The sequence below is a fragment of the Gamsiella multidivaricata genome (assembly GCF_025024155.1).
Source record: "Gamsiella multidivaricata strain RSA 2152 chromosome Unknown BC939scaffold_85, whole genome shotgun sequence".
NCBI classification, from domain to species: Eukaryota; Fungi; Mortierellomycota; class Mortierellomycetes; order Mortierellales; family Mortierellaceae; genus Gamsiella; species Gamsiella multidivaricata.
In genome coordinates, this window is record NW_026251793.1 from 79,109 (window position 1) to 91,345 (window position 12,237).

The following is a 12,237-nucleotide window of genomic DNA, read 5'->3' on the forward strand; positions in this document are numbered from 1 at the left end:
CCTGATTTTCAATGACAGCACGTTTTATTGAGGAGGAATGCTAACGGTGGGTAGGCTGAAGGATTTCAATATCAGTGTGGCAACTGTAAACTTCCTGTGGGATAAGGGTCGCCTATATTCTCCCATAACCCTAGATCCTGACTCCCTTGCTTCTCAAATCACTCTGGGCTTGCGCGATTTGCTATTACATTAGTTAGGCAAAAACAATTAGAATTAGGGATAGCAAGGCAGCCGCGCATGTTAAACAATCGGACCAAGAAGATACGTACAATCTGGAGCTCATCGAATGCCTCTGGACAATCGCGGAAGGTCAGGACATGATAGCCAATATTTCCGAGACTGTAGGCGCCAAAAGTAACCAATGCCCACCAAGGAAGCTATAAGCATATTATACAGAATTAATGAAAAAGACGTGGTAAGAAAGTTGTCTGCAAGTCCTGGTTCTGTTGCGCTCTGACGCTGATGTCCATCTTGCATTTGCGTTCGCTTACAACAGGGAGTGTGAATTCCTGGACAGTCTGAGGCAGAGTGATGGGGAGCCACTGGAAAAGCAGGGCCAGGTATATCGTGGCGGTGATGCCAAAGAAAGTTGCGGCCTCGGTTGCGCGTGTCATGGCCTACTGGCGTGTGTTGGATGTATGAGGGAAGGAGGTGAGCGATGATCAGCCGTTGAACCTGAGTGAGGTGAGCTAAGGGGGTCATGTGACCATCTCACCGCTCCTCACCACTTCGCCTTGGGATTCGTTTTGGTGTTTGTTGAAGTTAATCCTTTTGAGCGCAGTTTGGACGATGCCATGGAATCGCATCCCAAGGTACCCTCAGATGCTCCGAACCTCTACCGAGACATGTGAAGCCGATGCTGAAGTAGTCATCGCGCCAATATTCACGCATATCTGGTTTGGGAAATTGTACCTATCGTATAGTTCGAGGAATTGAAGGAAGAGTGCTTGCTGTTTCCAGACCACGCCGAACAACTGCTCCAGGTCTATCTCGATCTTGTTGAATGTATCGTATACAATTAACATAGCGTTGGTGGGTGGGTGCGGGGATATGACATTCTTGCTCACGGCTATTACATTTATCTAACGGACACTCCTGAACCTGGATGTAGCCAAGGATTTTGAGGACGTACATGTTATTCAGGCACCATTGCTTGAACGATGTTTGATCGAAGGACTACATCCAGATAATGTAACTATGCAGTAGACATACCGAGATAGTGGGTCGTCATCTCAGCATAACATGAGCAGTGGGTGCGACCGATTGGCGACTGATGTTCTGCATTGTTTATGTCAACTTCTCTCGCGTCTATCAGAGTAACCGATATTTGGTCATTCCCTCCCTGGTGAGCGAGCCATGGTCTGTTGCCAAGCTAGATGACACATTCTCTGCTCTTTCAATGGAGCAGGATCCGCGATTGAAAGATGGTGCCGCGTCTAGGTATGCACAGACCCCTCCCCCGCCTCCCGCCTCTCTCACACAGATATGCACGTTAGGCGTATTTAATTGCTGGGATGCTCTGCATGATAGCATATAGTTTCATCCGCATTGAGCTGACAAAAGGTTTTCATGTCCAGGATTACTTTCGGGGTCGTAGCGGCGGATTCGACCATTACCTACTTGAACCTCCAGCGGAGCAGGCCACGCAAGTCAGGAGATGCCATGGCCAGTGCGACAGGGACTGGGTGATGTTTAGTCACGAATTATTTTGGTGCCTGCACCTCCAATAAATAGAGTTTCTTTTGACCCTTCCCTTCCCAAACAACTCTTGCTTTCACATCGCCCTGCTCGCTGCTTCATTCAAAACCCCATTCACCCCGGAAATGAACCAAGACAAAGTCGAGGAAATGTGGGGCCCTAGGACCCCAGACGACTTTCATTACAAAGGCGAACTGCCTGCCTGGGCGAGCGAAAAGCCCGTTTACGAATGGCAAGAGGACTATACCGAGGGCACTGCGCCGCCTAACCTGAAGCTAGAGGCCGAGCTCTACGACGATGAAGGTCGCGTCCGTGCGGGAGACACCTTTAGCAACCTCAGCAGGATCAACGTCAGCCGCCAAGGTGGCCCTGAGTCGTACACGCCTCTGACAAGCGTACGTTTCTTGGCAGCAAGTCTCTTCAGCAGCCTGCGCTGGCGCTGTCTGCCAAGCACTCCCATCAATAGCGCGTATCCTCATCTTTCTCTTCTGATATTTATGGTTCCAATAGTTTGACCAAGCAAAGTTCCACCCGACCATACTCGAAAACATCCAACGGATGCACTATAAGGACCCAACACCCGTCCAGGCAAGTTCAGGACTTTGACTCTTGATCCACCGCGCCTCCTAACATTCACCGGGGCATTTCGGCGAATTCTAATCCAACGTGTTGTTTGTGGAACTCAACAGAAGAACGCCATACCGCTGCTTATGTCTGGATACGATCTTTTGGCTTGCGCCCAGACCGGCTCAGGAAAAACGGCGGCGTTTCTTCTTCCTGTTCTGTCAAAAATCCTTACAAAGCTTTCGCGCACTGCAGAATCAACAGTCAACCGACCCGGAGCACGGAGGACCAAGGCATCACCTCAAGCACTGATTATCTTGCCTACACGAGAGCTCGGTATTCAAATTTTTGATGAGACGAGACGCGTAAGGACCTCTGGTTTGTGTTATCGCCATTCATGCTTTTGCTTTTGAAGCGGCATGCGTTTCAACTCGACTTTCCTCTCCTACTTGATCATGATTTAGTTTACATACAAGAGTCCTGTCCGACCTGTGCTCATTTATGGAGGTGCCGAGATGAGGGCTCAGAGGGAACAGCTGGCTAAGGGATGTGACGTCCTTATTGCCACACCTGGACGTCTGATGGATGCCATGGAACGAGGCGCAGTCGCGTTGGATCATGTCAAGTACTTGGTCCTGGATGAGGCAGACAGGATTCTTGATGCGGGATTTGCGCCCACCATCCGCCGTGTTTTATTATCTTCAGATCTCCCAAGGGACGAAGGGCTGCACATGATGATGTTCAGTGCTACGTTTCCGAAGGAAGTCCAGGCTATGGCGCGTGACTTCATGAAAGAAGACTACTGCCGACTCCGCATCGGAAGGTACATGGCTGACATTGCAGCATAACATACACAACATTCTGTACATCCTGGCCCCTTCCAGGTTTGGCTGACCTTTACTGCATCTCTTCTCAATGCTCGTAGGATCGGTGGCACTACAACTGACATCATGCAAAAAGTTATCAAAGTTGAGGAGTATGACAAGGAGGAGACGCTCATAGAACTACTGCTCTCACAGCCGCCATCGCGTACATTGATCTTTGTGGACACGAAACGTAAAGCGGATTATCTGGACGATGTACTCTACAACAAATATTTTCCTTGCATATCCCTTCATGGAGACCGAAGTCAGCATGAGCGCGAACTCGCACTAGAGGCATTCAAGGTTGGCAAGAGCCCGATCCTTATCGCTACTGCAGTCGCGGCTCGAGGATTGGACATCAAAGATGTGCTGCATGTTGTCAACTATGACCTCTGTGAAGACATTGACGAGTACGTCCATCGAATTGGACGCACGGCCCGTGCAGGGAACCCAGGGCTGGCCACGACGTTTTACAATGATCGAAATTATATGATTGCACCGCAGCTGACTAGGTTGTTGGTCGAATGCGAGCAGGCCGTGCCCGAGTTTTTGAGTGAATTCGTGTCCGAAAACGCGTAGGTTTGCGGGTTGTAACCTTTTCTTTTCGAGGACCTAGCCGCTGCTACAGCACTGGACCCGATTGTCTAACGCAAGACCTCTTATCCTTTTATGCCTTTGGTAGGTCGTACGAAAATGATTTCGTAGATCCCGAATTGCTCGAGCAGATGAACTTGAATGCGGATGGGTCCTATATGATGCCGTACGATCATGGATCCACGAGTGGTGGTCCTATGGGCGGTGGCCCTATGGGCAGTGCTCCTATGGGAGATGATCTCATGGGCGGTGGTCCTATAGGGGGCGGTCCCTTGGGTGATGGCCCAAGAAGCGGTGGCGCCATGGGTGGTGGTCCTATGGACCATCCCCTGGCTGATGGTCCGATGGGCGGTGGTTCCACGAGTATTTTCCCGACAACCAATCTTTCTGCAGCGCCCCCGGAGTCGGCTTCTGGCGGGGCTTGGGGTAGCAATCCCATGCAGCAGCAGCACCACCATGAGACGCGCACTGGCGGTTGGGATGCAGCAGAAGAGGCGAGAACTCGAGGTTGGAATTGAGACCGCTCTTTTTTTTTCTCCATGCGAAATCAAATGGCATTCGAGAAATTATTCTTGCATTAATTGAGAATAGGCGGTCGCACCACCTAATCCTGTCGTACGCTCCTGTCTATCTTTTTTACCATGGACCCATATGGGCAACTGCATTTTTTTTATTCTTCTTCTTCGCGTACGCTACTTACACGCAGCAAAACAAGCCGCCTTCTTTTCTTTTTTCTTTTTTTTATTAAACGGCCCCAATGACCAATTCGTTGACATTTCATAAAAGATATCTCGCCTGGAATCCACTGAGAGCGAGGACAGGGCTGTGGTCAAAAGCCCACTGTTCTACGGCACAGTGTTTCCTTTTTGGGACGTCACACTGGCGCTGCCGATCTGAAAATGATTTTGCTGTGCACACCTCCATTTCCACCTTTGCGTCCCCATACTCACAACACGTCTCGAACCAGCCCCGAATACTCTTTAACCACTTCTTATCCGCCATTTATCTGCAGCTCCATAACTCGGGACTTTTCGTCGATCATCAGCAAGAAAAAGTCCGAAACCTCTTCAAAAAAAAATGCCTTCTATGACCATCCGCTAACGCTTTTAGCTCTTTATTGCTGTCATTCGCCTTTTTCGATGTCGGTAAGCTCATTACTCCATCTCGTCGTAAGCCGTGTCTCACACTTTTCGCTGGAATGCACCACGGTGGAAGGAAGGCTGTTGTTTATAGTTTGCGGTTTATAATTCAGTCTTCGAACAATGACGATGGTTGTACTCCTTTCTCGCAGGCGGACAATGGGTGTCAGGGATCTTTGAAGACTATCGAGGCCGAAGGCTGTAAATAGGCTGAGTCCGCACCCCGGGACCGTCCCACCAATCCCGATAACCATAGACTGGATCTCCTCATAACTGTACTCTGTTGTATCCGCGAGGCCCTTGCTGAGGACCCTTGAGGAAGAACGCTCGTGGTTGAACCAACGACATCGACCGTATACATGGACGGAGACACCGTGGAGGAGAAAGCGTTATCCAGAGTAAATTGGGACGCCACTCTGCGGATGGCCTCCTGAAGGGGCAGAATATCGTGGGAGGGAGGGGAAGGGGGAGCAATAAACAGCGACCACAGGGACTTGAATCAGATCAGGGGCCGAGAATCTGATCAACTGGCGGAGGCACCTCACAAAAGCTAATCTGATTCAATACAATACCCCAAGTCTTAGCCGCCCTCAAGGTGTCAAGGATGTAACTGACTGCAGCTGCGATCGCTTTAAAAATACATATATGCGGTATAGGAAGCTAGGAGCAGAATATTGAGGTTTTAGATCCGGCGGAAGCATGTACAGTTCATGGGCAGTTTTATAGTGAGGAAAGTATAGAGTTATGGATGAGGGCGAAGAAGTGTCCATCAGCCCTGAAAATCAAGAGACTGGTAAGGTTTTCAAAAATCATGCAGGGGCCGTGGGCCGACAGCATGCTCGGTCAATAGCGGAATCTGGAAGTGGCGGTTGGACTAGGACGTCTAGACTGTGGGGGGTCAGTCGCTAGGATAAAAAGACAGAGAGAAAGAGAGAGAGAGAGAGAGAGAGAGAGAGAGAGAGAGAGAGAGAGAGAGAGAGAGAGAGAGAGAGAGAGAGAGAGAGAGAGAGAGAGAGAGAGAGAGAGAGAGAGAGAGAGAGAGAGAGAGAGAGAGAGAGAGAGAGAGAGAGAGAGAGAGAGAGAGAGAGAGAGAGAGAGAGAGAGAAGAGAGAGAGAGAGAGAGAGAGAGAGAGAGAGAGAGAGAGAGAGAGAGAGAGAGAGAGAGAGAGAAAGAGAGAGAGAGAGAGAGAGTCGGACGCATGCATCGGACGACAGGCTGTATCGCATCCGGATCAAGTAGCTGTAGCGCCTCCAGCTGATTCAGTTATCTTGTTGTCATGGTGTAACTGTAACAGAGAGGCCTTTGAAAAAGAAGAACATCCACTGACACGTACGGTTACTTTGTACATACTATCACTGACAAGACCTTGGACAAAGGCATAGTTGATCTCTGGCGAGTGAGATGTCCACTCGACTAGCGATTAGACTATATTTCACAGCTGCCTTATAGGGCATTCACCAAGAATATCGCCAAAAAAAAAAAAAAAAAAAAATACGAACGAACGAACGATGTTGGCTGATCGGACTTCAGCGGGACGATAACGCGTTGGAGCAAGTCCACATCCTGACATGGCTGGGCGCCTTTGGATAGAGCGAAAAGTAACGGCGGGAGACAGAGCTCGACGAGTAAGTGGCGTGGTGTGGAATCGCGGATTAATGTTTGTTTGGTTCCGTTAACCTTGTACACGGCTCTTCGGGGGACAGAGGACTGTACTGCGTTACGCAGCCGGCGGTGTAACAATCCTTGGCGAGAGCGCATACTTTTTTTTTGGCGCGAAAAATCCCAAGCCCCAGGACGATTTAACTTGGCGGGTAGCCGTTTTTTTTTTTTTTTTTTTTTTTTTTCTAGGAGATGGTTGATGGTTTAAACTGAAGGTTTATGGTAGCATTTCACCCCATGGTGCGGACCGAAATTCCCTTTTTTTTTTCACTTTGAGTCATGGCACAAGAGATGAACTCGTTACTGTCCAATCTACTCAAATACTCTCATTCCCACTTCGTTTTCATCATCATCTTTGTTCTCGATACTGAGATGCATAGAGTGGGAATGCATTATATTTATTATGTACGAGGGAAAAAAGACTAATGCAGAAGGAACTTCAAAAAACACAAAGGCAAAAAAAAAAAAAAAAAAAGACAATGAATGGGTATGATATGAAACTTATGAATACAGCAAGTAACAAAGAAAGAAATGAGAAGAAAAAACGAATGGCAATTGACGCGCGGATATCTACCCCTCGATGCCGACCATCTCTTCGTCATGAACGGTCGACAGCGGGCCCGAAGCACTGGTTAGCGCCATTGGTGACATGCCTGGGGTCGTCAATCCAATCTGCAGAGATGGTCTGCGATGGAACCGGACTCGGCCTTGATGTTCATGCTGGAAAGCAGCCTGGTGCTGCTGGTACTGCTGCTGTTGCAGCTGTGCGAACCGCTCGAGCGCCAGCTGGTGCTGCTGCTGGGTCTGGGCACAAATAGGACCGTGTTGCTGCTGCTCGAGCAGGAAATGCTGTTGCTGTTGCTGCAACTTCATCTTCTGCATGTTGATGCGAGCGAGCTCTTGTTGCTTCTGGTACCCTTGCTGCTCATACATTTCGAGGTCGTGCTTGATCTCGAGCTCCTGGAGCAGCAGATGCGCCATGTGCTGGCTCTCCAGGCTGGTACCATCGCCATGAGCGACAGGGCCATGGGCCATGGGTGACAGCGGTGGCTGCTGAAGATGGACCGAGTGATGGGAGTGATGGCGATGATGGTGGTACGCCTGAGTTGGAGAATGAAGCGATGCTGGGGGCGAGAGCATCGCTGTGGGCGATGCTGGGAAGGCCGCCGGGGAGACCGGGAAGGTGGCAGAGACAGGGCTGGGTCCCGCAGAGACGACTCTTCGGGTGCCGTGTGGAGTGCTTGGAATCATGAGGGTGAGGTGCTGGCCCAGGTGCGGTCTCTGACGACGCTGTGGATGCTGCTGCATGAACGGATGGTGATGCTCGCTGCGAAGATGCCGAACAGGAGCCCGAGCACCTCCAAAATGGTCGCTCATAGATCGAGTCATTCCCATATCGTGCGGAGTCACCGGCGTGGAGGGCTGGGAGACGGGTGATGGAAGGGAGTTTTTTCCCTGCTCCATCAGCTGCTGGACCTCTTGGCGGTGGCGCTGAAGCTGCTGGAGCTCGTAGGCATCCAAGGCAGGAGAGGTGTACGCGACCGAAGGATGTGCGGGAGCCGATGGTATTTCGGCAATGGGTCCCATTTCAGGAACACCAGGAGCAGGAGCACCCCACGCAGGTTGGACGGCTTGACGAAATTCAACCGCAGGACCATGCATTGGGATATGGCCGTTAGATACCGCACGTTGATGGTACTGAGGACGGTGCTCATGCTGACGCATCAGCATCTCCTGGTGTTGCAGCTGCTCTTGTTGCATGGCAAAAGGCGAGATGTGCGGGAAGGACATGGCACGCTGGCGGCCCAACCCCTGAGGGAGAGGTTGGTCTGGCTGACCATGGAGATGGAGGAATGGACCAGTTGCGTATGGCGGGAAGCCCGGGTGCTGCTGCATCATGGCCGCGACCATGGCATCGACCGCCGCTGCTTTGCTGCCACCCTTTGGACGTCCTCTTGTTTTGGGGACGGCGTCGCGGCAAGTAGCAGCTTTCAACGGATGCTTGAGGCAGGTCAGGCAGGGACGTCCGTGGTCGCACTTGACGTGGGACCGCTTGCAATTACTACAGGCCACTACGGGCGTAGGAGCATCTTCGTACGAAGGGGATGTAGGTGAAGAAGGGATGGACGAAAAGGGCGAGGCAGACTGCGTAGGCGATGGGGAATCCGTCGTTGTCATGGACATGGACGCGGCTAGGTCCAGATTCAGCGGCTTGGGTACTGGCTTAACCGAGGACAAACGGGACTCAGTGTGCGACTTCATCTCGGGCTTGGTTGTGGAAAGGGAGGGGTCATCGAATGATGGTCCGTTTTCCAACTTCATCGAGTCAGGCCCTGCCGATGGACCAGGGCCGGAGAGCATATTGAGATGTGATGCGGCTTCAGACGACCCAAAGTTGAGGTCATGCTGGGCAAAAAAATCCATAGAGAACGCGTCGACCTCATTAAGCCGGCCGTCTGGTGAGGAAGATGCTGAAGAGAACATTGGACTGGAGAGGTCTTGTTCTGGTGAACTATATTCTGATGGGATGCTGTATCGAAAATCATCGAACACTGCCATGGCGGCATCGAGATCGTTCATTACTGGAAGCGAGTCGTAAGGCTGAGGCTCGGAAAGGGAAAAGCTTGCTGTGGATGTCATCGGAATGTGTGCGTGTGTGTAATGCTCACGAGGGTATGGTATTCAGAGACAGCAGAAGCGTTGATTAATGCTGCTGTGATGTTACGGTAAAGAGATATCGTAATGAAGGGTGAGGTGGTGGTGGAAGATGGGAAGGATCGCAGATGGGAAGACGCGACTGGAATGCGGCAAGGGTGTTCAGAGCAGTGTGTTGGAAGAGTTCGATGCCTTGAGTGGTGCCTTCAGTCTGGTTCGGGAGCGTGTAGGTACAGGTATAGGTGAAGGCGTAGATGTAGTCTGGCTGTTGAGAAAAAAGAAAGAGAAGATTAGCGTCGCACACCTTTTGGATGGTGTTCGATTTTTTGATTTTTGATTATTTTTTTTTGGCCAGGGGTCTCGACGCTGTGCTTTGTTTGTGTTTGTGTGCGCGGAAATTGGGAGGAGAGAGAGGCGAAGCGGGTGGGGAACGAAAAAAAAATATCTTCCGTACCAAACACAGATGTGTGACACAGCGAAGATTGACGAGTAGGAAAGGAGGGAGAAGAGGGGGCGCCTTGGACCTTATATAGGACATCGAGCACAGTGGTGGTTGGTTGAGGAGGGTGCACAGGCGGCAATTGGGAAGGGGGCCCAGGGAAGAGAGGAAGGGGGAGGGATATCTTACTTTATTCTATTTTACTTGCGTTTATTTCAGTCCGTCGGATGGTTCGAGTGCCGGAATCAATAGTGTAGACTGTGTGGGAAAATATGTATAGGAAAGAATAGAAAGAGCGAAAAGAATAGACGGCCGGAAGGGGTTTGGCTTCTGTGGGTGAGCGCGTGAGGATGTGTGCAGAAGTGGGATAGGATGTTTGTGTAATGCGTGTACGTGCTGTTGCGGAGAGCGCCGAGGGAGGGGAGGGAAGAGAGGGAGAGATCGAGAGCAAGAGATTGAGCGGGGGAGAGAAGAAAGAGAGCGAATGCGAGGGTGCGAGGGCGGGAAAGCGCGCGAGCGAGAGGAAGGGGGAGGGGGGGGTTTCTGTGAGGAGATAAAAGAAAAAAGATGGTGGGTATGCTCGCTTTATAAGGGGAAGCGAGGCTGGACGGTAAACGGAGGAGAAGACAAGGACGGCTGATCGACAAACTGAAGATCGTGGACACGAATAAGTACTGTTACAGTAGTCTCTATAATCTGGTCTGGGGTTCAGGGCCGAATACTCTACTGGCTCGCTTCCTATTGTGCCTGTTCTAACTTATTCTGCTTATATTTCCTATATTGAAGTGAGTGAATGGTAATAAATGGTCGTGGTCGTTAGACTCCATTCCTGCTTGGAGAATTGGGAAAATGAGTTATTTCGAAAGGGAGAGGCGAATTGATTTGATTGTCTGGGCTAAATGAGCCATTGAGAACACGTTGATGCCCTACATCCCTCCTCCATTTCTGACACGCCCCCTCGACAGCCCCAACTCCCTTTAGACATGTCCAGTGTGGCTTCAGGAACTAAATGCGTCCCAGAGCAATCCTGCCGTGTCCCCCCCTACCCTTCTTCGACACACCACTCAACCCTTCGTGCAGCCCAAATATGGTGCGATATCTACAGCAACAAAGACTCAATTGTCTGAAGCGACGACAGATCTGATGTTCGCCAAAGAATGCAGGTTGTACACCACTGAATGCAACTAAATACCTGATTGTTGCATTGCTGCATTGTTGATGATGCAGACTATTGTTTAGTACTATGTAGCATGTGTGTATGTGCTTGTGTATTGGCTCGCAGATACAGCTTGTCTGCAATCGGTGCGTGTCCCAAGGACCGATGTCAAAGAACGTGAATTGACCTCCGCGCTCTGCTAGTTTCTAGTTTCTGCAATTGTTTGTACTCCCGCCAATTTGCAGGTCTGCGCACGCTGCAGCAAACCGTGTTTACTAAATAAGCATCCTATTCAATTGTCATCACACATTTTGCCAACGGCACACAACAACCAACAAAAGAAAACAAAACTAGCAAAGGGCCATGAGAGGTCTTCGAAGAAACAATTAGAATGATCATACATTCAAAATAGAATAAAGGTATGCCTCTTAAAGAAAAATATACGCCTAGCCTTTGATGTTATACAGCGGTCTTACCCCTGGTTGAACCAATACACTATAAGAAAAGGGCGGCAAATATTTAATTGCATACAGCTCTTTGAGTTCGTAAGCTGCAGGTTCCTCCTATGTCTGCAGCTAAACTTGGTACTGCACTCAAACTCGAATCTCCTCCTGCCCTCGCCTCTTTAGAGGCACGAATGAGCATCCTTGTAGATATCAAGGGTCAAGTAGCCATTCGACATAGTACCCTCCATACAACTGGGCGTCATCTCAATAAATTGTCATTTATTCACTCGTAATCATCTGTCCCGCCACCTCCACGAGCCCGATTGCTGTGGGACTGACGGAGGAAGGCGGACACAGAAAAAAAAACGTGAATACGAAAAAAGATTGTTGGGGAGCACAAGGACGAAAGGCTGCAGTCATAGTTATGCTCACAGTAAGCCCATGGCGCGAATACGGCTCACGATTCCAAGGAAACACCAAGGGTATATGCAAGATGTCGACCGTCCTTCTGTGCCTTCCACGACTAAGAAAGTAAAATGTCCCTCAATTGTTACAAGTATAGTGCCATCATGGGTGACTCAGATATGGAAGGCGCCAAGCACAATGCAAGCAACAAACAAACATAAAGTACGCGGAGATCCCTGGAGTGACCTCTGTCATGGCAGCAATAGCCGAATTTGAGTGGGTGATCTGAGTATTGTAGGTTGGGTGATGGTCATTCTCAAATGAAGCCCATTCTACTGTAGAAGCAACGGAAAGGAACACTGGAAGTGAGAGGTTCAACGGACGGTCCAGGTACGGGCACAGAGCGATTCTTTTGTGTAGCCAGGGATCAACTTTCTGAATTGCATTCTTGATTAGGTTTGGGAAGAGGCTCTCGTTGACCAAGCATGGCGACGGGACCACTACGATACTACTATCGTGCCTTTGTGGATTTGGACGGCCCACATGCATAATCTCCCAGCGTGGACTTGGCAACATGCTGTCCCTGTTACACGAAGCTCAATCCGGGCCTAATCAGCG

At 50.2% G+C, this 12,237-nt stretch overlaps 4 protein-coding genes across 4 annotated transcripts; 2 read left to right on the forward strand and 2 right to left on the reverse strand.

Moving 5' to 3' along the window:
• Nucleotide 1: 1 nt before the first annotated feature.
• On the reverse strand, nucleotides 2–775 carry BC939DRAFT_464776 (dolichol-phosphate mannosyltransferase subunit 3). The gene is made up of 4 exons (XM_051557421.1): nucleotides 726–775; nucleotides 492–620; nucleotides 270–377; nucleotides 2–181 (listed from the first exon to the last, which is right to left on the reverse strand). The coding sequence occupies exons 2-4, from the start codon at nucleotides 612–614 to the stop codon at nucleotides 131–133; spliced, it is 282 nt and encodes a 93-aa protein (XP_051407866.1). The 5' UTR covers nucleotides 615–620; nucleotides 726–775; the 3' UTR covers nucleotides 2–130.
• Nucleotides 776–1,759, forward strand: BC939DRAFT_464779 (tRNA intron endonuclease). The gene is made up of 5 exons (XM_051557422.1): nucleotides 776–812; nucleotides 924–1,005; nucleotides 1,112–1,191; nucleotides 1,316–1,440; nucleotides 1,578–1,759. Exons 1-5 carry the CDS (start codon nucleotides 795–797, stop codon nucleotides 1,687–1,689), a joined length of 417 nt encoding a protein of 138 aa, XP_051407867.1. The 5' UTR covers nucleotides 776–794; the 3' UTR covers nucleotides 1,690–1,759.
• BC939DRAFT_314348 (P-loop containing nucleoside triphosphate hydrolase protein) lies at nucleotides 1,751–3,849 on the forward strand. Its single transcript, XM_051551482.1, has 6 exons — nucleotides 1,751–2,093; nucleotides 2,209–2,286; nucleotides 2,388–2,627; nucleotides 2,727–3,085; nucleotides 3,188–3,704; nucleotides 3,808–3,849. The coding sequence occupies exons 1-5, from the start codon at nucleotides 1,824–1,826 to the stop codon at nucleotides 3,702–3,704; spliced, it is 1,464 nt and encodes a 487-aa protein (XP_051407868.1). The 5' UTR covers nucleotides 1,751–1,823; the 3' UTR covers nucleotides 3,808–3,849.
• Nucleotides 3,850–7,088: 3,239 nt separating this feature from the next.
• Nucleotides 7,089–9,158, reverse strand: BC939DRAFT_480868 (uncharacterized protein; the record flags this gene model as incomplete). The annotated part of the gene is made up of 1 exon (XM_051558975.1): nucleotides 7,089–9,158. The coding sequence occupies one exon, from the start codon at nucleotides 9,156–9,158 to the stop codon at nucleotides 7,089–7,091; it is 2,070 nt and encodes a 689-aa protein (XP_051407869.1).
• Between the last annotated feature and the right edge of the window lie 3,079 nt (nucleotides 9,159–12,237).

What these genes read in the sequence shown, in the direction of transcription:
- BC939DRAFT_314348 (XM_051551482.1), top strand. Translation starts at nt 1,824, where the DNA reads ATGAACCAAGACAAAGTCGAGGAAATGTGGGGCCCTAGGACCCCAGAC. An exon ending in AGGACCCAACACCCGTCCAG is followed by an intron (nt 2,287 to 2,387) that starts GCAAGTTCAGGA and finishes GGAACTCAACAG; the next exon opens with AAGAACGCCATACCGCTGCT. An exon ending in TGCCGACTCCGCATCGGAAG is followed by an intron (nt 3,086 to 3,187) that starts GTACATGGCTGA and finishes CAATGCTCGTAG; the next exon opens with GATCGGTGGCACTACAACTG.
- BC939DRAFT_464776 (XM_051557421.1), bottom strand. Translation starts at nt 614, where the DNA reads ATGACACGCGCAACCGAGGCCGCAACTTTCTTTGGCATCACCGCCACG. An exon ending in AGGAATTCACACTCCCTGTT is followed by an intron (nt 378 to 491) that starts GTAAGCGAACGC and finishes ATATGCTTATAG; the next exon opens with CTTCCTTGGTGGGCATTGGT. An exon ending in CATTCGATGAGCTCCAGATT is followed by an intron (nt 182 to 269) that starts GTACGTATCTTC and finishes CTAATGTAATAG; the next exon opens with CAAATCGCGCAAGCCCAGAG.
- BC939DRAFT_464779 (XM_051557422.1), top strand. An exon ending in CTATCTCGATCTTGTTGAAT is followed by an intron (nt 1,006 to 1,111) that starts GTATCGTATACA and finishes ACCTGGATGTAG; the next exon opens with CCAAGGATTTTGAGGACGTA. An exon ending in AAGGACTACATCCAGATAAT is followed by an intron (nt 1,192 to 1,315) that starts GTAACTATGCAG and finishes CGCGTCTATCAG; the next exon opens with AGTAACCGATATTTGGTCAT.